Source organism: Saimiri boliviensis, chromosome 2, assembly GCF_048565385.1.
Source record: "Saimiri boliviensis isolate mSaiBol1 chromosome 2, mSaiBol1.pri, whole genome shotgun sequence".
Classification (NCBI taxonomy): domain Eukaryota; kingdom Metazoa; phylum Chordata; class Mammalia; order Primates; family Cebidae; genus Saimiri; species Saimiri boliviensis.
Genome location: NC_133450.1, coordinates 130,946,173 through 130,970,356, shown reverse-complemented (window position 1 = coordinate 130,970,356; position 24,184 = coordinate 130,946,173). Strand labels below are relative to the sequence as shown.

General features: G+C 41.8%; 1 protein-coding gene across 2 annotated transcripts in view; it reads right to left on the bottom strand.

Annotated features, from left to right (window-relative positions):
- TDRD9 (tudor domain containing 9) overlaps window positions 1–24,184 on the bottom strand; it is a 134,227-nt gene that overhangs the window by 70,125 nt on the left and 39,918 nt on the right. For both annotated transcript variants that reach the window (XM_074394372.1, XM_074394373.1), the window contains exons 6-8: window positions 20,093–20,173; window positions 14,519–14,683; window positions 1,715–1,818 (exon numbers count right to left, since the gene is read on the bottom strand). In XM_074394372.1, the coding sequence (XP_074250473.1) occupies window positions 1,715–1,818; window positions 14,519–14,683; window positions 20,093–20,173 (350 nt within the window). The remainder of the gene's footprint in view (window positions 1–1,714; window positions 1,819–14,518; window positions 14,684–20,092; window positions 20,174–24,184) is intronic.

Genomic DNA, 24,184 nt, shown 5'->3' with positions numbered 1-24,184 from the left:
CAAAATCATGTCTTAAAATTACGTGTTACAAAAGATAAGAGGGGCATTTTACAATGATAAATGGATGAATCAATCAGGAAGATGTAACAGTTATGTGTAAACATATATGCACCTAACAACAGAGAACCAAAATACATAAAACAAAAACTGACAGAAAAGATTGAAGAAATGGGCAATTCAGTAATAACTGCTGAGGACATCAGTACCTGATTTTCAATAACATATAGAGCAACCAGGCAGAAGAGCAAAAAGAAGCAGAAGACCTGAACAACAGTGTAAGTTAACTAAACCAAAAATATATCTATAGACACTCCATCCAACAACAACAGAATGACATTATTCTCAAGTGCATATGTAATATTCTCCAGGACAGTCTACATGCTAGGCATACAACAAACCTTGATAAATTTTAAAAAACAGAAATCATATAAAATATGTTCTCCAAATACAATAGAATGAAATTCAAAATGTTTAACAGGAAAAATTGGAGGAAATTCACAAATAAGTGCAAATTAAACATACTCCTAAAAACGAATAGGCCAAAGAAAAAATCAAAACAGAAATTAGAAAATACTTTGACATGAATGAAAATGAAGACACAACATAGAAGAACTCATGGGACACAGCTAAAGCAGAACTTAGCAGAAAATATGGAAGGTGAATGAATAAACTGTGGTATAGCCAGACAATGGAATTTAGCACTAAAAAGAAAAGAGTTATCTAAGTCATGAAAAGACATAAAGGAAGCTAAATACATATTACTAAGTAGAAGAGGCCAACATGTAAAGGATACATACTGTATAATTCCAACTACATACCATCCTGGAAAACGCAAAACTATGGAGACAGACGTAGTGAAATTAGCACTGTAAAGGCTAAATCATACATAATTTTTTTTTTTTTTGAGATGGGAGTCTTGCTCTGTCGCCAGGCTGGAGTACAGTGGCATGATCTCAGGTTACTGGAACCTCTGCCTCTCAGGTTCAAGTGATTCCCCTGCCTCAGCCTCCCAAGTAGCTGAGACTACAGGTGCACACCACCATGCCCAGCTAATTTTTGGTATTTTAGTAGAAACAGGGTTTTACCATGTTGGCCAGGATGATCTTGATCTACTGACCTGGTAATCTGCCTACCTCGGCCTCCCAAAGTGCTGGAATTACAGGCATGAGCCTCTGTGCCCAGCTGATGTTTTTAAAATTATAGACTCTACCCACTACTTATAACCTAAACTGTTCCTCAGGGAAAATGTTCCAATTTTCAAAGAACTAGATTAATAAATAAACAGCTAGATTACAGAAGGAGATTGCTTAGGATCAAGAAAATGTCTTTTGATAGTAAATACTAGCATTTCTATTATAAATGAAAACAAACACAAAGCGCTTCAACAGTTTCTACTAATGTAGGACTTAAAGTTTTAAGTTTTACCCCAGCATTATGAATAAGACTCCTATATGTCTGGAAAAACTATCTTCAGACTATAAATCCTAGCTTTTAAAACTATCAGTCCTAAAACTGCACTCAGCATGGATTTAACTATTTAAAATAGAAATATCCAATTAAAAAATTCCAAATACTATTTAAAAGTATATACATTAACTACTGAAAATGCACCTACAGTTATACCTTCTTACAAAAACACCAAAAAGTTTCCAAATGAATAATTTTTGCAATTACATATACATTAAAGTACATTGCCCACTGAAGTGTCTCTTACCCACTCTCCTTCATATCCAAGTCATCAAACATCTGAATGAGAGAGATAGCAACTTCATATATATCCTTAGTTATCACAGGTTCCTCCAGGAGACGACAAGAGAGCTAAAAACAGTAAAATTAAAAGTTGCAATACCAAAATAGGATTACAGAAGAAAACTGGGGTTGGATGGGAGTGGCTCTGTTAGTACAATACCGTAACAAATTCACCAAATAAAAGTTCCTGATTTTTATTGGGAGTAATGTCTGAACACGTGCTGTGTGCCAAGCACTGCTCAGGACAGCGGACACACAGAGTACCATACTCATCAATCTCCTCCCCGAGTCACCAGAGCAAGGGCCCAGACAGGCACAGGCAGCATGTCTGGCAGGATGTTTATTTTGAAAACATCAATCAAGTCAAACCAAATGTCTATAGAACCCAGGAGTAGTTCCCAATCTCAAAGCCAGTGCCCTTCCCTCTGTCAAACCCCTACCTCAAAGAGCCCTAACATTTCCCTAAGATTTCATGTGTGAAAAGTAACCTTGAATATCAAAAGTACCAGAAAACCATAACGTCACATCCGTACCTACCAATGTGTGGTGATGACATAACCACATGAAAAAGTATCCATTTACCAAGGTTTAAGGTTCCCTGACTAATTTTAATTGTCTATTAAAGCAAAGACCCCAAGACCAGATCATGTAAACTTGCCCCTCAGGTATTGCTACCAAACACTGAGCACCAAGCACAAGTGGCAAACTCCCCAAGTCAGGCTGTGCATTAGTCCATCTTCACACTGCTGATAAAGACATATCCAAGACTAGGCAATTTACAAAACAAACAGGTTTAATGGACTTACAGATCCACGTGGCTGGGGAACCCTCACAATCATGGTGGAAGGCAAGGAGGAGCAAGTCACATCTTACATGAATGACAACAGGCACAGAGAGAGCTTGTGCAGGGAAACTCTCCCTTACAGAACCATCAGATTTCATGAGACTTACCATCATAAGAAAGCACAGAAGAGACCTGCCCCAAGATTCAATTACTTCCCACTGGGTCCCTCCCATAACATATGAGAATTCAAAATGAGATTTGGGTGGGGACACAGCCAAATCATATCATTCTGCCTCTGGCCCCTCCCAAATCTCATGTTCTCACATTTCAAAACACAATCATGCCTTCCCAATAGTCCCCTCAAAGTCTTAACTCATTTCATCGTTAACTCAAAAGTCCATAGCCCCCAGTCTCAGGGAAAGTTAGTTACTTCCTAGATACAATGGGGGTACAGGCATTGGGCAAATACAGCCTTTCTTGTCCAAGAGAGAGAAATTGGCCAAAATAAAGGGGCTACATGCATGTCCAAAATCTAGCAGGGCAGTCCAATCTTAAAGCTCCAAAGTTATCTTCTTTGACTCCGTGTCTCACATATGGGTCATACTGATATAAGAGATGAGTTCCCATAGTCTTGGGCAGCTCCTCCCCTGTGGTTTTGCAAGGTACAGGCTCCTTCCTGGCTGCTTTCATGGGCTGGCATTGAGTTGCTGTGGCTTTTCCAGGTACATGGTACAAGCTATCAGTGGATCTACTATTCTGGGGTCTGGATGACAATGGCCCTCTTCTCATAGCTCCATTAGGTGGTTCCCCAGCAGGGACTCTATGTGGAGGCTTCTACCCCACATTTCCCTTCTGCACTGCTGTAGCAGAGGTTCTCGATGAGAGCCCCACCCTTGCAGCAAACTTCTGCCCTGACATCCAGGCATTTCCACACACCCTGTTAAATCTAGGCGAAAGTTCCCAAACCCCAATTCTTGATTTCTGTGCACCTATAGGCTCAACAACATGTGAAAGTTGCCAAGGCTTGAGGCTTGCACCTCTAAAGCCACAGCATGAGCTCTATGTTGGTCCCTTTCAGCCACAGCTAGAGCAGCTGGGACACAGGTCACCAATTCCCTAGGCTGCACACAGCACAGGAACCCAGGGAAAGGCCTACGAAACCACTTTTTCTTCCTAGACCTCCAGGCCTGTGATGGGGGGACAGGAGCTGCTGTGAAGACCTCTGACATGCCCTGGACACATTTTCCCCATTGTCTTGGGGATTAACATTTGGATCCTCATTACTTAAGCAAATGTCTGCAGCTGACTTGAACTTCTCAGAAAATGGGATTTTCTTTTCTATTGCATTGTCAGGCTGCAAATTTTCCAAACTTTTATTCTGTTTCCCTTTTAAAACTGAATGCCTTTAACAGCACACAAGACACCTCTTGAATGCTTTGCTGCTTAGAAATTTCTTCCACCAGATACCCTAAATCATCTCTTTCAAGTTGAAAGCTCCACAAATCTCTAGGGCAAGGCAAAATGCCACCAGTCTTTTTGCTAAAACATAAGAGTTACCTTTACTCCAGTTCCCAACAAGTTCCTCATCTCCATCTGAGACCACTTCAGCCTGGATTTTATTTTCCATATCACTATCAGTATTTTGTTCAAAGCCGTCTCTAGGAAGTTCCAAACTTTCCCACATTTTCCTGTCTCCTTCTAAGCCCTCCAAACTGTTCTAACCTCTGCCTTGTTACTCAGTTCCTAAGTGAGTCACTTCCACATTTTTTTTTATCTTTTCACCAGTGCCCCACTCTACTGACACTAATTTACTATATTAGTCCATTTTCATACTGCTAAGACATATCCAAGACTGGGCAATTTACAAAAGAAAGAGGTTTAATAGGCTTACAGTTCCACATGGCTGTGGAAACCTCACAATCATGTTGGAAAGTGAAGAGGAGCAAGTCATGTCTTACATGGATGGCAGTAGACAGAGAGAGAGCTTGTGAAGGGAAACTCCCCCTTACAGAACCATCAGATCTCATTAGACTTATTCACTATCATCAAAACAGCACAGGAAAGACCTACCCCCATGATTCAATTACCTACCACTGGGTCCCTCCCACAGTACATGGGAATTCAAGAGGAGATCTGGGCACCCACCACCATGCCCAGCCAATTTTTCGTATTTTTAGCAGAGATGGAGTAAAACCTTGTTGGCCAGGCTGGTCTCAAACTCCTGACCTCAAGTGACCCACCTGCCTCAGCCTCCCAAAGTGCCAGGACTACAGGCATGAGCCACCACACCCAGCCATAATATTTAAACTTTATTTTAGTTTTCTACTTTATCTAAGTAATAATATTTGTCATAACACAACTATATAAAAAAGAAATAGGAAAACAGGCATACTTTTCACAAATGCCAACAGTGGCATCCAAACTCATCTGAGGTCTTTTGAAACCATATTAAAAGGCATGGCATTGACTCACAAGTTAGTTCCAAGGAAGTGAATATTTTTTAAGCACCCTGATAAGATACAAAACACAGTCTGCTTTCTCTAAGCCAGGCCTGAGACAACAATGAAGTACACTGACTGCAGGCCCACTGACCCACTTGCTGAATCGTGCCCTCTTATGTGCCATGATCAGGAAGAAACACGAAAAGACAGTGCCTCTGCTTTTCTCGACTGCACACCAATGAGTCAAGGCACACTATGTCAGAGGAGATGCTCTGACAAAAAGCAAGGCAGGGAACAGGGATAGGAACATGGTGGGAGCACCATGATTCACACAGATGGAGTCAGGAAGGAAGTCTGCCATTCTTCTCACAGAAGTGCTTAGTCAGTGTGACTCTGTCCACACAAGGCAGAGCAAGTGTTTCTGTCCCAAGTGGAGGCCTGTGAACCTGGCACGTCTGCTATCACCATGAGGAGGCCAGGCCAGCCAGTCCCAGGAGGAGAGGGGGACATAGGCAGTCTTTAAGAGAGTGGGCACTACAGGTAGAGGGGAAAATAAATGGTGCTAAGACACTCATATGCGGGGAAGATGAAATCTTACCCCATGTCAATCCAAAATCTGTCTTAAGTAGATTCAAGACCTAAAGATGAAAAACAAAGCCATAAACTGGATTATGTAAGCTGTACCCTAAGGTGGAGAGGTGAGGTCCAAAAGTCCACTGCGGGTCAGGCGCAGTGGCTCACGTCTGTAATCCCAGCACTTTGGGAGGCCAAAGCAGGCGGATACTTGAGGTCAGGAGCTCAAGACCAGCTTGGCCAACATGGTGAAACACCATCTCTACTAAAAACACAAAAATTAGTCAGCTGTGATAGCACATGTCTGTAATCCCAGCTACTTGGGAGGCTGAGGCAGGACAATCACTTGAACCTGGGAGGCAGAGGCTGCAGTGAGCCAAGATCACACCACTGTTCTCCAGGCTGGACGACAGAGCAAAACTCTGTTTCAAAAAATTAAAATGTGACATACTGTGAGTCTGGGTGGGGCAGAGGGCATGCTCTAGTTCTGGACCTGGAATATTGATCACAGATATTCACTTCACAATTTCATTATAGTACACATTTACATTTTATGTAACCCTTTTTCTAAGGGTGTCCTTTCACAATTTTTTAAAAAGCTGAATATAAAAGATGAAAAGGACTCTCCAAAGGACACTGAAAGGGAACAGCCAGAGTTGGTAACAGAAAAACCAGGAGGGCACAACAGAACCTGAGGAGAGGGTGAGTTTCAAGAAAATCGAAGTGGCCAACAGTGTCAAACATTGCAGAGAGGCCAGGTAAGTTTAGGGCTGAGCTCTTCTAACAAGGAGGTCACTAGGGACCCTGGAAGATGCAGTCTGAGTGGGAACAGGGGACATCACCCTGCAATGAATGAATTGCCTGCGGGAGGTAGAAAAGTAGAGAAAGTGCTAGTCCACAGGTCAGCAAAGGCTAGAGAGCAGCCTGAGACCTAAGGTGGGTATTCACAAAAGGTGCTTCAGTTATGTTTCAATGTGGACAAGAAAAGGACAGCAGAAAAAGGGACATTAATGGAAACAATGGGGAGGGATACACAGTAGATCAGACAAGGTTCCTAAGAAGTAAGATGAAACACGAAGCACAGGAGGCGCAGCTAGCACTCCATGAAGAGAGGGGCTTCTCCCTTGTAACAGCAGACAGTGTGGGGAGGTAACATGACAAAAGTAGTGACAATAACACAATCGGAATTTTAACAAAGGTCCTCTGACTCTGAAAGCTGTATAATAGGATCTATACAAAACATCATTTTTATAAGCTTAGAATTAACAAAGACTGTCCCTGACTTAGACAATGATTCAACTTCTATTTTTAGACTTTACAATGAAATGAAACCATTCTGTGTTTCACTTTTGGTGCAGTATTTGGTGATTTTGAGTGCTCTGAACCGATTCGAGGCAGGCTAGGAGGCTAGGTGGATTAAATGTATTTGCAACTTCATGATAATTTCAACTCACAATGGTTTTATGAGGGCATAACCCCAATACAAGTCAAGGAACATCTATAGACAGCTAAGTGTTGCATATTCATTCACTGAAATATTTACTGAACACCTATCAGGTACTAAAAACAATATGTTGGGTAAATTTTGCTAAATACCGGATCCTGCTGAATGTAACCCAGCCATGAGGCAAGGGGGCCCGAGGTGCCCAGAAAGCTGCATTGTATTGACCACATGGGCTCAGACAGCAAATGGCTAGGTCCAACCCAGCTCCTCAGCAGGTCCACAAGGAAGCATCTAAGTGCTGTAAGCTCTGACAGAAAATACACAATGAACATCAACAAGAATTAACTAGACTTCAGCCAGCTGGAAAGGAGACTGGTAAATCATCATCACTCTCACATTTCAAAAGAGTCAGAGGCCAGGCATGATTGCTGATGCCTGTAATCCCAGCACTTTGGGAGACCAAAGCAAGAGGATCACTTGAGGACAGGAGTTCAAGATCAGCCTGGGAAACATAGCAAGACCCCATCGCCAAAAAAGAAAAAAAAGAAAAAAAGAAAAACTTTTTATTAATTAGCCATGCATGGCGGTATGCATCTGCAGTCGTAACTGCTTGGAAGGCTGAGGTGGAAGAATCCCTTGAGCCAAGGAGTTCGAGGTTACAGTGAGCTATGATCACACCACTGCACTCCAGCCTAGGTAACAGAGCAAGACTCAATCTCAAAGAAAAAAAAATGTCAAAAAATGCAAAATTTTTAAATGTTGTAAATGTAAGTACTACCTCCTCCCTGCCCTGAATAGAGCCTCATCTGGCAACTTGTTTCTCAAGAATACAATGCGGAAAGGAGACAGTCATGCACAATGGAGAAATCTGGCAACCATAACCTTTCCAGTGATAAGTGTCTACATCTCAGTGCTACAGTTTGGATGTTTGTCCCCTCCAAATCTCATGTTGCCATTTGATTCCAGTGTTGGAGGTGGGGCCTAATAGCAGGTGTTTAGGTCAGCGGGGCAGATGCCTCAAGAAGAGATTAATTTCCTCCCTTGACAGGGAGACTGAGTACTCACTATTATGAGTTCCTACCAGAGTTCCCCCACTTTCCCCTCAGAGCTGATTGTTACAAAAAGCCTGGCACACCCATCTCCTTCCAATCTCACCATATGATCTCTGCACATACCAGCTCCGTGAGCAGAGGCCAGTGCCGCAGTTCTTGTATAGCATACAGAACTGTGAGCCAAATAAAGCTCTTTCTTTGATAAATTATCCAGACTGAGGTATTCCTTAATAACAGTGTTAAATGCTATTCACAATAACCAAGATAAGGAATCAACATAGGTGTACAACAGATGGGGAAAGAAAATGGAGAATATATACACAATGGTGTATTATTCAGCCATAAAAAGCATGAAATCCTGTCATCTGCATCAACATGGATGAAATCGGAGGACATTATGTTAAGTGAAATAAGCCAGGAACAGAAAGTTAAACACACATGTTCTCACTCATGTAGAAGCTAAAAAACAGTTTATCTAATAGAAGTAAAGAGTAGAACAGAAGATACTAGAGACTGGGAAGGGCAGGGAAAGGAGGCAATAGGAAGATTTGTTAAAGGACACAAAAGGACAGTTAGATAGGCTAAGGAGATCCCAGTGTTCTACAGCACTGCTGGATGACTACAGTTAACAATAATATAGCACTGAAATGTTCTTTGATGTGTTTTTTTTAAAAAAACAATAATATGTAGTTCCAAACAGCTATAGAAGGCTACTGAATGTTACCAACACACACAAAAATAAATGTTTGATACAATGGATATGCTAGTTACACTGAGCTCATCACCATGTACTGTATGTATCACATCCCTAAATACTCCATGAATTATGTCAATTTAAATTTTTTAATTAAAAAAAAAACATTAAACAGACTTAAGACAACCAGTAAAAGTCATGTTGATAGTGTATACCCTTGATATGTGACAAAAATGGCACCTTGCCCCATGGTCTTTCTCCGCAAACCAATAACCTCAGTCTAACCAAGAGAAAAACATCAACTGAATTCCAGTATATGGGTGTCCTACAGAATGCCTGACCAGTATTCCTCAAAACCATCAAAGTCACCGACAGTTAGGACAGTCTGAGAAACTGCCACAGTCAACAGCAGCCTAAGAACACATGATGACTACATCCAATGTAGCATCCTGGACAGGATCATGGAATAAAGAACATTAAGGAAAAATGAGTCAAACCAAATGACGTGGCATTTAGTTAGTACTTTTTTTTAAGTGTTACTAAGCAAATGTTAACTACAGAATGTAGGTAATGGGCATACAGGTGTTCACTATAAAATTCTTTCAACTTTTCCATTCTTTTGAAATATTGTAATTTAAAAAGTTGGGAAAATAAAGTGCTGTATTTAATGGCCAGAAATGGCCTGCCTCTGACATAATTAGATCTGACAAAATATCTTTCTTATCGTAGATAAAACCTGTTCAGCCGTCTCATTACAGTAGAGACTAGTGTTTAACATCACAGGCATTTTTAATAAAAGTTAAACTATACAAACCATTTGGCAGTGTCCATCAAAATCATAAACGTATATAACCTTTGACCTAACAATTCCACTTCCAAAAATTTATATTCTAGGAAGGTATAACCTACACAGGGGGTCTCAACATAGAGGCATTTTACTCCCCAGGAGATATGTGGCAATGTCTAGAGACATTTTTGGTTGTCCTAAGCAGAAAGGGAAGAAGGATGCTACTTGCATCCAGTGGGTGGAGGCAGAGAAGCTACAAAAAATTCTAAAATGTTGAGAATTTTCCACACCACACAGAATTATCTGGCCCAAAATGTCAACAGGGCAGAGGCCGAGAAGGCCTGGCCTACAAGATACACTTTCATATGTGTGAAATGATATGTGTGTGAAGTTATTCACCATAGCACTGTTTGTAATGAGACCAGAAACATCAGAGATTAGTTAATAAAGAATGGGATATTTAATACACATGAAGGAATGTCATGTGGCTCTAAAAAAAGAAAGAAAAAATAATACAGTGACATGAAAATATTTGAAAAGTTAAGTGAGAAAAGGAACATGGGCTCGGCTGGTCCCACATCCACAAAGACCAGAATGCTACCATTTCAGGAGAAAAGAGAAACACATTCATATTTGCTTTTACAGGCATAAAAAATTATGAAAGGATTCTTAAGAAATTGGTAACAGGAGAGGATCCAAGACGGCCAAATAGGAACAGCTCTGGATTGTAGTTCCCAGCAAAAATGCATAGGGTGAGTGATCATCGCATTTCCAAATGAATTTTTACTGCCCACAGACCAGGAGATTCCAGGGCAGAAAAGCGCCAGGAGTCTCTAGCACGGCTGTTTCAGCCAGCACAGTGGGTCTCCACACAAAAACTGACACAAATCCGGGCACCATTTCAACTGGCGACTAGAATGCTTGAGAGACAGAGTCACCCATTCAACTGAAAAAAAGGGGGCTGAAACAGAGAGCCAGGTGATCTGGCTCAGCTGGTCCCACATCCACAAAAACCAGCAATCTGGATTGAGAGTCTCACAGCAAGCACAGCTGGACCCAGGTCGATCCAGCTCTGCCATTACCAAGGCAGTCCACCACTACCAAGGCAGTCTGCCATTACTGAGGCAGTCCGCCATTACGGGGACAGTGCAACATTTACTGAGGCAGTCCGCCATTACCGAGCCAGTTCTAACTATACCCCTATAAACAAAACTGCAAGGAAGTTCACACAGCAGCTGAGCAGAGCGCACAGCAGCTCAGCAATGCCTCTGCTGGCAGACTGTGACTAGGCTACCTCTTCACTGGGCAGGGCATCTCTGAAAAAAGGCAGCAGCACATCAAGAACTTATAAATAAAGCCCCACCTTCCCAGGACAGAACACCTGGGAAAAAAAGACAGTTAGGAGTTCTGCTGCAGCAGTCCTAAACGTACCTGCCCAGCAGCTCTGAACAGAACAGTGGAGCTCACAGCTCAGCACTTGAGTTCCTATAATGGACAGAATGTCTCCTCAAGCAGCTCCCCAACTCCCATATAACCAAAGAGACACCATTCACAATTGCTACAAAGAGATTAAAATACCTAGGAACACAACTAACAAAGGATGTAAAGGACCTCTTCAAGGAGAACTACAAACCACTGCTCAAGGAAATAAGAGAGGACAGAAACAGATGGAAAAATATTCCATACTCATGGTTAGAATCGGTATCATGATAATGATCATACTGCCCAAAGTTTACAGATTCAATGAAATCCCCATCAAGCTACCAATTACCTTCTTCACAAAACTGGAAAAAAAAACACCTTAAACTTCATATGGAATGAAAAGAGAGCCCACATAGCCAAGACAATCCTAAGCAAAAAGAACAAAGCTGGAGGCATCACGCTACCTGACTTCAAACTATACTAAAAGGCTACAGTAATCCAAACAGCATGGTACTGGTACCGAAACAGAGATATAGAGCAACGGAGCAGAACAGAGGCCTCAGAGGCAACACCACACATCTACAACCATCTGATCTTTGAAAAATATGACAAAAGCAAGTAATGGGGAAAGGATTCCCTGTTTAATAAAGGGTGTCGGGAAAACTGGCTAGCCATGTGCAGAAAGCAGAAACTGGACCCCTTCCTGACACCTTACACTAAAATTAACTCCAGTTGGATTAAAGACTTAAACATAAGACCTAACACCATAAAAACCCTAGAAGAAAATCTAGGCAAAACCATTCAGGACATAGGCATAGGCAAGGACTTCACGACTAAAACACCAAAAGCATTGTCGACAAAAGCCAAAATAGACAAATGGAATCTAATTAAACTCCAGAGCTTCTGCACAGCAAAAGAAACAATCATTAGAGTGAATCAGCAACCAACAGAATGGGGAAAAAATTTTGCAATCGAGCCATCTGACAAAGGACTTATACCCAAAATCTACAAAGAACTAAAACAGATTTACAAGAAATAAAAACAAATAAACCCATTCAAAAGTGCACAAAGGATATGAACAGACACTTTTCAAAAGAAGACATATATGAGGCCAAAAAACATATGAAAAAATGCTCGTCATCACTGGTCATTAGAGAAATGCAAATCAAAACCACATTGAGATACCATCTCACACCAGTTAGAACGGCGATCATTAAAAACATCCGGAGACAACAGATGCTGGAGAGAATGTGGAGAAATAGGAATACTTTTACACTGTTGGTGGGAGTATAAATTAGTTCAACCATTGTGGAAGACAGTGTGGCGATTCCTCAAGGATCTAGAAATAGAAATTCCATTTGACCCAGCAATCCCATTACTGTGTATATATCCAAAGGATTATAAATTGTTCTATTATAAGGACACATGCACACACATGTCCCTTCCAGCACTGTTTACAATAGCAATGACTTGGAACCAACCCAAATGCTCATCAATGATAGACTGGACAGGGAAAATGTGGCACATATATACCATGGAATACTATGCAGCCATAAAAAAAGATGAGTTTGTGTCCTTTGCAGGGACATGGATGAACCTGGAAACCATCATTCTCAGCAAACAGACACAGGAACAGAGAATCAAGCACCACATGTTCTCACTCATAGGTGAGTGTTGAACAATGAGAACACATGGACACAGGGAGGGAAGCATCACACATTGAGGTCTGTGGTCGGGGACTAGAGGAGGGACAGTAGGGGTTGGAGGTTGGGGAGGGATAACGTGGGGAGAAATGCCAGATATAGGTAATGGGGATGGAGGCAGCAAACCACATTGCCATGTATGTACCTATGCAACAATCCTGCATGTTCTTTACATGTGCCCCAGAACCTAAAAGGCAATTATACATATTTATATATACACATACATATATATACACATACATATATATATACATACATATATATACACACACACACACACATACACATATATATATTTATTTATTTTATGGCTAAGACCTCAAAAGCACAGACAGCAAAAACAAAAGTAGACAAATGGGATTATATCAAACTAACAAGCTTCCACACCACACCAAAAAAAAAAAAAAAAAATCAACTGAGTGAAGAAACAATCTGCAAAATAGGGGAAACATTTGCAAACTATTCACCTGACAAGAGATTAATACCCAGAATATACAAGGTGCTCAACAGCAAAAAATAATCCAATTTTTTTAACAGGTAACTAAATGATCTGAAAAGATATTTCTAAACAGAATACATACTACTGGCTAAGTAATACATGAAAAAATGCTCAATAGCACTAATTGTCAGGGAAATGCAAATCCAAACCATATTGAGATATTATCTCACATGTGCCAGAATAGCTATTATCAAAAGACAAATAAAACGCTGGGTGCTTTGGGAGGCTGAGGCAGGAGGAATGCTTGAGCATAGGACTTCAAGATTTCAGTGAGCTATGACAGTGCCACTGCACTCTAGCCTAGGTGCCAGAGGAAGACTCTATCTCTAAAATAAATAAGCAAAAATAAAAGACAAAATATGACAAATGCTGCCAAAAATGCAAAGAAAGGGAAACTCTTGTATACTGTTGGTAGGAATGTAAATTAGTATAGCCTTTATAGAAAACAGTATGGAGGATCCTCAAAAAAAATAAAAACAGAACTACCATATGGCCCAGCCATCCTACTTCTGGGTATGTCCAAAGGAAAGAAAAACAATATGCTGAAGAGATAGCGCCACGCTCACATTTATTGCAGCATTACTCACAATAGCCAAGATATGGAATCAACCTAAGTATACATCAAGGAATAAATGGATAAATAAAATGTAGTGTGTACACACACACACACACACACACCCCACACACATACACACATATATATACACACACACAAATAAATACTACTCAGCCATAAAAAAAAAAAAAAAAAGAATGAAATCCTATTATTCTGGGCAACATGGCTGAGTGAAGTTAGTGAAATAAGTCAGGCACAGAAAGAGAAGTACCACACATTCTCATTCAAATGTGGACACTAAGAAGGTTGATCTCACAAAAGTAGAGAGAAGAAAAGAAGTTACTAGAGACTGGGAAGGGGAGGAAATAGGAAGAGGATACAAAATTATAGCTAGATAAGAATAACTACTAGTGTTCTTTTTTAAAAGAGATGAGGGTTCCACTATAGCTGGAACTGCAGACACGTATCACTATGCCCAGTTTTCACATTCTAGAGCACCGTGGGGTGACTACAGTTAACAACAATTTATCATTTATTTTCAAATAGCTAGAAAAGAGGATTTTAAATGTTCCTACCACAAAGAAATGATAAATATTTGAGATGATGGATGTGCTAATTACCTGGATTTGATTATGACACATTGCAGTTATGTATCAAAACACCACACTATACCCCATAAATATGTACACTTACTATGCATCAATTTTAAAATAATAATTTTCTAGCAGGGCCTTACAATTATAGGTGATTAATGCAGGTTTGATCAAATACAAAAGGACGCCCACTATAAAAGAAACAACACATTCCAATATACCGTGCTATGATGAATGTGCCCCAAATCATTAAGATAATACTCTTCAATTGAATGGGGCTTGCCTTCCACTTCAAAAATATATGCAGGATTCATCTTGTTTTGAACAGGAACGGCAAAGTAGTCTGCAAACTCTTCACAGTTGATGGTAGCCGACATCAGAACTACCTACAGAGTAAGAGAAAACATTAAAATAAAACAATGAGAATAATCAAATTAAATATTTCTAAAACTGCAGGCTTTTCTTCTGCCTCATTACTTATCTAATAACTTTTGAGAATTTAAACAGACCATCCCAATTTAATCTCTAGTGTAATTATTATAGTTTAAACAATGTTCAGAAATACCAACTTTTACTATTTCTTTTCAAGTACCTTATCAAATGATAAACTTTATCTCCAATAAAGGTAAATTAAAACCATTATCTGAAAGAAATTTTCACATTAGGACATGTGAATTTTAAAAAAAGAATAAGGCCCAGGCAAAGACACTGTGACTCACACCTGTAATCCCAGCACTTTGAAAGGCTGAGACGGGAGAACTGTTTGAGCCCAGGAGTATGAGGCCGGCCTGAGCAACAACATGAGACCATTGTCTCTACAAAAAAAAGATTTCAAATAAATTTTTAAAAAAGGAGTAAGGCCAGGGGCCATGGCTCACACCTATAATCTTGGGCCAAGAGTTTAAAACCAGTCTGGACAACATAGCAAGACCTTATCGCTACAAAAACTTTAAGAATAGCTGGGCATGATGGTACCCTCTTGTAGCCCCAGCTACTCAAGAGGCTGAAGTGGGAGAGTCACAGCAGCCAAGAAGGTCGAGGCTGTGGCGATCTATCACACCACTGCATTCTAGCCTGGGCAACAGAGCAAGATTCTGTTTCTAAAAAATAAAATAAAATAAAAATAAAGTTAAAAAGAGTAAGTTACTCTATAATGTGTTCCAGAGAAATGACAGAGTAAGTCAGCAAAAAAGACAAGGAATCCAGAAAACTCTAGCTCCCATTCCAGAAACTGGAGAAGTCCCAGGACAACAGTGGAGCAGCAGCAGCAGAGAAGAACAACCCCAGACTGGGGCAAGATGACTGACTGCAGCTTTCAGTTTTGGCAAAAAGCAAATATGAAATTATATCCTTAAGAAACTCAGCCATGAATGACAGGAGCAGTGCTGACAGCACAAGATGTGCCAGGAGAAGGTGGCTGATGACCGAGGATCTCCTGATTCAGCAGTCTCCACAGGGCTACGTGGGAGTGGGCACAGTAGTCTGGCTGCTGCTCACCACCTACTGTACATTGCAAGTAGAGTGTTCTAAGTGGAAATCCTAGCCAAAAAGTAAACTTTTTTAATTTTTTGAGACAAGTTCTGGCTCTATTGCCCAGGCTGAAGTGCAGTGGTGTGATCTCAACTCACTGCAATCTCAACCTCCTGGGTTCCGGTGATCCTCCCACCTCAGCCTCACAGGTAGCTAGGACTACAGGTATGCACCACCATGCCTGGTTAATTTTGGTAAAAAAAAAAAAAAATTGTAGAGGCAGGGTTTCACCATGTTGCATAGGCTGGTCTTGAACTGATGAGCTCTCAGGATCTGCACACCTTGGCCTCCCAAAGTGCTGGGACTATAGGCATGAGCTACCGCACCCAACCAAAAAATAAACATTTCATATAGGCATTTTTGGTGCAGTTACTGAGTAAACAAACCATCTGTATTTTTCCCTTTGGCCTTAGATATAAATGGTAAAAACTGTAGAGACTAAAACTCATTTTGAGAAGAGATTTCTGAAGTTAAAAAGAATGCTCTGGCCCGGATTGGTGGCTCATGCCTGTAATCCCAGCACTTTGGGAGGTCAAGGTAGGTGGATCACGAGGTCAACAGATCGAGACCATCCTGGCCAACATGGTGAAACCCTGTCTCTACTAAAAGTACAAAAAAATTAGCTGGGTGTGGTGGCGTGCACCTGTAGTCCCAGCTACTTGGAAGGCTGAGGTGGAAGAATTGCTCGAACCTGGAAGGCAGAGGCTGCAGTGAGCCGAAATTGTGCCACTGTGCTCCAGCCTGGCAACAGAACAAGACTCTGTCTCCAAAAAAAAAAAAAAAAAAAAAAGAATGCTCTGAGAAACCACTTGGAGTGGAAGAGTGGCTCCTAAGGGACACACCCCAGTCACCATAAATGATCTCTAAACTGGGTTTTAAGGAATTATGAGGCTACTGGACTGCAGTACACTGAGTGCAGCCTGCAAACAAGAGGCCAAGCCTGGACTGCTAGGAGCAAGGAGGATCAGCCCAGCCACTAGCCTCCCTTTTCCACCGACCCCTACTCCCCAACTGCAGCCCTCTGCCTCTTCTCCAAACAGACAAGTCAGCAGCCACCCAAGACAACCACCTGTCTAGAATGGGCCTGGGCTAAGTCCAGTCAGCTACAGATAACAGCAAGGTCAGTGGCTGGAGGATGGTATAGAGGAGGCACTGAGAGGAAGCCAGGTCAGGGGACCCACAGGGACCTAAAGGTTGACAGGGAGAGGAAAGGAAGCCTTAAAGCCCATGTGCCCGTGCTCCCACACCCAAGTCCTCCTGACAGTAGCACTCTCTTTAAAAGGTAAAAAATAAACATTTTTTCAGAGTTTTTAAAAAACCTTTTACAAAACCATCTAGAATATGATTTCTCATTTCTTGGCCCAACTACATGTACCTGTAAGTTTCTATATCGAGAAAATATGCTGCTTCACATATTTGTTAATAAATCACGAACACAGTGAAACTGACAGACACTTCCTGATAAGTACCAAATTCTTTACCACCATATCCATCAGTGTAGGGTTTTTTAAACCCATTAACACTTTAACTCTCTTTACCACTGAAAACTAAAAGACGTGCAATCATCTCATTATTCTGGCTTGAATAAAAAAGAAGAGTCTTAACATTCAAGAAAGGTCTCAATGTGAATAATCTTCAATAACAGCTTAGTTAAGATTCCAAAAAGGACTGAAATAGCCAAATTCTCTCATTCATTTCATAGTCACTTCAAGCAACAAGACAACTGATTCCAAATGTCAGGTTCCATTCATTCAGCATCCACAAGTGAAAATGTGAACATTCTAAGGTAGAAGTTTCCCCACTTGGGGACACGAGAAGGAGAAAAAGAAATGTTTTCCTCAACAAATAAACACTTGAAAACAAAATGCTTTATGGTTTAGAAAGCAAGTGTTTTCGAATAACAGCAAATCCCTTAGCAGCCCCATCACAGAATAACTGACTATCCCAACCATATGGCCTTTTATTAAGCTCTTTCCCACAGACCTTTGCTTAGCACAGCTGGTTTGAGGTCGACCTGACCTAGGAGTAGACTTGTTTAGATTGCACAATTATTCTAAACTCTATGCCATTTTGGCCTAGTTCACACCTTCTACCTTTTTGTTCGAATAAGATGTAAACTGTATTTATCATTCCCATCAACTTTCAGTTAACTTACATATCCTCTTCTCAAACTTCAACCCACTTGGGTGCTTTTTTTTTTTTTTTGAGACGAAGTCTTGCTCTGTTGCTCAGGCTGGAATGCAGTGGTGCAATCTCAGCTCATTGCAACCTCTGCCTCCCAGGTCCAAGCAATTATCCTGCCTCAGCCTCCCAAGTAGCTGGGATTACAGGCATGCACCACCATGCCCAACTAATTTTTATATTTTGAGTAAAGACAGGGTTTCCCCATGTTGGCCAGGCTGGTCTCAAACTCCTTGACCTCAGGTGATCCACCGACCTCAGCCTCCCAAAGTGCTGAGATTACAGGTGTGAGCCACTGCACCTGGCCTGGTGCTATTTCTAACACAGGGACACAGGGATTGCAGATTCATTCACATACTTTTTGTTTTGTTTTTTTGTTTGTTTTTTGGAGTTTTTTTTTTTTGAGATGAATTCTCTCTCTGTTGCCCAGGCTAGAGTGCAGTGATGTGGTCTTGGCTCACTGCAACCTCCGCCTTCTGGGTTCAAGCAATTCTCCTGCCTCAGCCTCCCAAGTAGTTGGGCTTACAGGCACCCACCACCACACCTGGCTAATTTTTTTTTTTTTGAGACAGAGTTTTGCTCTTGTTGCCCAGGCTGCAGGGCAATGGTGTGATATCGGCTTACTGAAACCTCCACCTCCCGGGCTCAAGCGATTCTCCTGCCTCCACCTCCCAAGTAGCTGGGATTACAGGAGCGTGCCACCATGCCCGGCTACTTTTGTATTTTTAGTAGAGACGGTTTTTCACCATGTTGGCCATGCCTGTCTCAAACTCCTGACCTCAGGTGATCTGCCCACCTCGGCCTCCAAAAGTGCTAGGATTACTGGCATGAGCCACCATTGCCCGGCCCTTTTTTTTAAAAACAGGGTCTCATCTGTCACCCAGGCTGGAATGCAGCAGTGCAATCACAGCTCACTGCATCCTGGACCTCCCAGGCTCAAGCAATTCTCCATCAGTCTCCTGAGTAACTGGGACCACAGACACACACCACTATGCCCAGCTAATTTTTGCATTTTTTGTCAAGATGGGGTTTGGTCATATTGCCCATGCTGGTCTTGAACTCCTTGGGCTCAAGCAATCTGCCCGCCTTTGCCCCCACAAAGTGCTGGGATTACAGGCATGAGCCACTATGCCACTCAGCTTCATTCACATAAACTATGGTACTTACTCAACCAAAAGCAAAGCTCAAAACCCAGCATGTCATTATAGTCAACTATTATTAGACCATTTTCTGCAGCCTGAAGAAAATATGAGAATTTAAAGCAACATAATAATCAGAAAGTATCCATACTCTTCTGATCATAAGAGAATGCCCTTTAGTCGGCTTCCAGGCAAGATGTGGTGTATGTACTACATACGATAATGAATTTTAAGAGTCATCAGTTTCAAATGCTTCTGTTAAAATACAGTCAGCCTGGCTAGGTGTGGTGACTCACACCTGGAATCCCAGCACTTTGGAAGGTCAAGGTGGGTGAATCACTTGTGGTCATGAGTTCGAGACCAGCCTGACGAACATGGTGAAATCCCGTGTCTACCAAAAAATACAAAAAAAATTAGCCTGGCATGGTGGCAGATAGCTGTAGTCCCAGCTACTTGGGAGGCTAAAGTACAAGAATTGCTTGAACCTGGGAAGCGCACATTGCAATGAACTGAGATCGTGCCACTTCACTCCATCCTGGGCAACAGAGTAAGACTCCATCTCAAAATAAATAAATTAAATAAATACAGTCAGTCCTCTGTATCCAGATTCTGCATTTGCAGATTCAACCAGCTGAAAATCAAAAATATTCAAAAAAATAAAAATACGAATTTAAAAAATAGAGTGTAACTATTTACATGGCACTAACATTATATTCAGTATTGCAGGTAAGCTAGAGGTGACAGAACATATGGGAAGATGTGCATAGGTTACATGCAAATACTTTTCTATGCCATTTCATTTAAGGCACGTGAGGATCCTCAGATTTTAGTATCGGTCAGGGGTCTCAGAATCCCCTACAGATACCAAGGGACTATAGAGAGAAACAAAACTAAACAATAAATCTTAACCCTAAATATGTCTGTTACTCATGAAATCAAATTTACCTTCACAAAACGTGAATTTGTTCTTAAGAGTTTGCGGACTACCAATAGCAGGAAATCCATTTCTTCAGTTCGTTCGTGTACCTACAAAACAAAAGAGGAGGTAACCCCTACATGGTATCAGGCAACAAACATTTCACTGCTGACAGAAATGCACCCCTAGGGGGCCTGAGGACTAAACCAGTTCTCTTGCTAAATGCAGTTCCTCATGGGGGCTGGAAAAGCTGGATACTGGGTATCCTAGTTAAGAGAAAGCAAGAGCATCGGCCAACAGACCACAGACCACCCATACAGTCACGGTCCCCAGTGTTTCTCCTTAAGGACCCCTGGGAGAGGGCAGGGTAATGTTTGGCACCCTCATCCTTGCTCATTTACCGCCAACCGTGCCCTAGGTCACTGTGACAACCAGAAACATTTCCACCCACATCAAGCACAGAAAATCACTAGGCCAGCCTCCCATGGCCCCTGCCACATCCCCTGCCAGGCCTTCAGGTACCCTTGTCAACTGAGCAAGCAAACACAAAGACGAAGATGTGCCAGTCTAACACTGACCAGGAGCCACCTGAACCCTGTAAGACACATTCCATGATGTGCATAACTGCAGTTCACAAGGGTGATCAAGGGCTGGTCCTGGAAAAGCTGGGTAAGTCACAAACAGGTAAACCAGAGCAAGGTTGGAACCCAAGGCAAGTTGCACTGACATTTGGGGACAGCAGTCAGAGAAGGAGCACCTCAGAGAGACCTTGAAGCCCTCCTCAGATGGAAACCTCACAGTCAGAGTCACCCCAGGAACCCACAGCCCCCACTCCAGAACCAGCTAGCACCCAAGGGCTAGGTGGCCTGCTATTTTTCTAAGGAAGCCAGTTACTCTAGAACTTAGGAAACATCAATGTACAAAGGTACAGTAAGATTCTATTCCAAGGACAGGAGGATCCAAGCTGGCTGAATAGAAACAGCTCTGGAGTGCAGTTCCCAGTGAGAACAAAGCAGAGGATGAGTGTCACTGATTTCAAAATGAGTTATTACTGCCCACAGACCAGGAGATTCCTGGGCTGAAAAGCGCCACCAGTTTCCGGCACGGCTGTTTCAGCTGTGGGTCTCCACACACACACACAAAAAAAAATCACACAAATATGGGCAGCCATTTCAACTGGTACCTGGAACACCTGGGAGACAGAGACGCCCATTTAACTGAAACAGGGAGCCAGGTGATCTGGCTTGGCGGGTCCCACCCCCACAAAGACCAGCAATCTGAAACGCTCTGGATTGAGTTTTCCAGCAGGTGCAGCTGGACTTGGGACAGTCTAGCTCTGTGCAGGGAAGGGCATCCGCCATTACCACAGCAGTCCACGACTACTAAGGCAGTCCACCATTACTGAGGCAGTCCACCATTACCGAGGCAGATGCCATTACCAAGGCATATACCTCTATAAACTATACCTCTAGAAACAAAACCACAAGGAAGTTCACATAGCAGCTGGGCAGAGCCCACAGCAGCTCAGCAACACCTCTGCTGGCAGACTGTGACTAGGCTACCTCCTTGCTGGGCAGGGCATCTCTGAAAAAAGGCAGCAGCACATTAAGAACTTATAAAGCCCCACCTTCCTGGGACAGAGCACCCGGGAAAAAAGGTGGTAATGAGTTCTGCTGCAGCAGACTTAAACATACCTGTGAGAGCTCTGAACAGAACAATGGAGCTCACAGCTCAGCACTTGAGCTCCTATAAGGGACAGAATGTCTCCTCAAGCAGCTCCCCAACTCCTGTATATCCAAAGAGACACCTCCTAAAGGAGAACTCAGGCTGACCTCTGGCAAATATCTTTCTGGGACGAAGGTAACAGAAGAAGAAACTGGCAGCAACCCTTACTGTTCTGCAGCCGCCACAGGTGATCCCCAGGCAAGCAGGATCTGGATGAACCTCCAGCAGTCCTACAGCAGAGGGGCCTGACTATTAGAAGGAAAACTAAAAAACAAAGAAATAACTTCAACATCAACAGAAAGGACATACACTCAGAGACCCCATCCAAAAGTCACCAACTACAAAGACCACAGGTAAATAAATCCACAAAGATGGAAAGAAACCAGCGCAAAAAGGATGAAAACACCCAAAACCAGAATGTCTCTCCTCCCCTAAGGGATTACAACTCCTCACCAGCAAGGAACAAGGCTGAAAGAAGAATGAGTCTGATGAATTAATAGAAACAGGCTTCAGAAGGTGGGTAATAATTATCTGAGCTCAAAGAACATGTTCTAACCCAATGCAAAGAAACTAAGAACTCTGAAAAAAGATTTGATGAAATGCTGATGAGAATAAACAGCTTACAGAAGAATATAAATGACTTAAAGGAGCTACGAGAACTTCACGAAGCATACACAAGCTTTAATAGCCAAACCAACAAAGCAGAAGAAAGGATATCAGAGATTGAAGATCAGCTCAATGTAATAAAATGAGAAGGCAAGATTAGAGAAAAAAAGTGAAAAGAAATGAACAAAGTCTCCCAAGAAATATGGGATTATGTGAAAAGACCTAATCTACATTTGATAGGTGTACCTGAATGTGATAGAGAGAATGAATCCAAGCTGGAAAACACTATTCAGGATATCATCCAGGAGAACTTCCCCAAACTAGCAAGGCAGGCCAATATTCAAGTCCAGGAAATGCAGAGAACACCACAAAGATATTTCTCAAGAAGAGCAACCCCTAGGCACATAATTCAGATTCACCAGGGTTGAAATGAAGGAAAAAATGCAAAGGGCAGCCAGAGAGAAACGTCGGGTTACCCACAAAGGAGAGCACATCAGACTCACAGCAGACCTCTCGGCAGAAACCCTACAATCCAGAAGAGAGTGGGGGCCAATATTCAACATCCTTAAAGAAAAGAACTTTCAACCTAGAATTTCATACCCAGCCAAACTAAGCTTCATAAGTGAAGCAGAAATAAAATCCTGTACGAACAAGCAATTGCTGAGAGATTTTGTCACCACCAGGCCTGCCTTACAAGAGTTCCTGAAAGAAGCACTAAAAATGGAAAAGAACAACCAGTATCAGCCACTCCAAAAATGTACCAAATGGTAAAGAGCATCGACATCATGATTGTACATTTAGAAGACCCCATGTCTCAGCCCAACATCTCCTGAAACTGATAAGCAACTTCAGCAAAGTCTCAGGACACAAAATCAATGTGCAGAAATCACAAGCACTCCTATACACCAGTAACAGACTTAAAGAGAGCCAAATCAAGAACAAACTGCCATTCACAATTGCTACAAAGAGAATAAAATATCTAGGAATACAACTAACAAGGAACGTAAACGACCTCTTCAAGGAGAACTACAAAGAGAGGACACAAACAGATGGCAAAACATTCCATGCTCATGATTAGGAAGAATCAATATCGTGAAAATGGCCATACTGCCCAAAGTAATTTATAGATTCAACACTATCCCCATCAAGCTACCTATGACCCTCTTCACAGAACTCGACAAAAAACACCTTAAACTTCATATGGAATGAAAAGAGAGCCCACATAGCCAAGACAATCCTAAGCCAAAAAAACAAAGCTGGAAGCATCATGCTACCTGACTTCAAACTATACTACAAGGCTACAGTAATCAAAACAACGTGGTACTGGCACCAAAACAGAGATACAGAGCAATGGAACAGAACAGAGGCCTCAGAGGCAACACCACACATCTACATGTACAACCATCTGATCTTTGACAAACCTGACAAAAACAAGCAATGGGGAAAGGATTCCCTGTTTAATAAATGGTGTTGGGAAAACTGGCTAGCCATGTGCAGAAAGCAGAAACTGGACCCCTTCCTGACACTTTACACTAAAATTAACTCCAGATGGATTAAAGACTTAAACATAAGACCTAATACCATAAAAACCTTAGAAGAAAACCTAGGCAAAACCATTCAGGACATAGGCATAGGCAAGGACTTCATGACTAAAACACCAAAAGCATTGGCAACAAAAGCCAAAATAGGCAAATGGGATCTAATTAAATTCCAGAGCTTCTGGATAGCAAAAGAAATCATTAGAGTGAACTGGCAACCAACAGAATGGGAAAAACTTTTGCAATCTACCT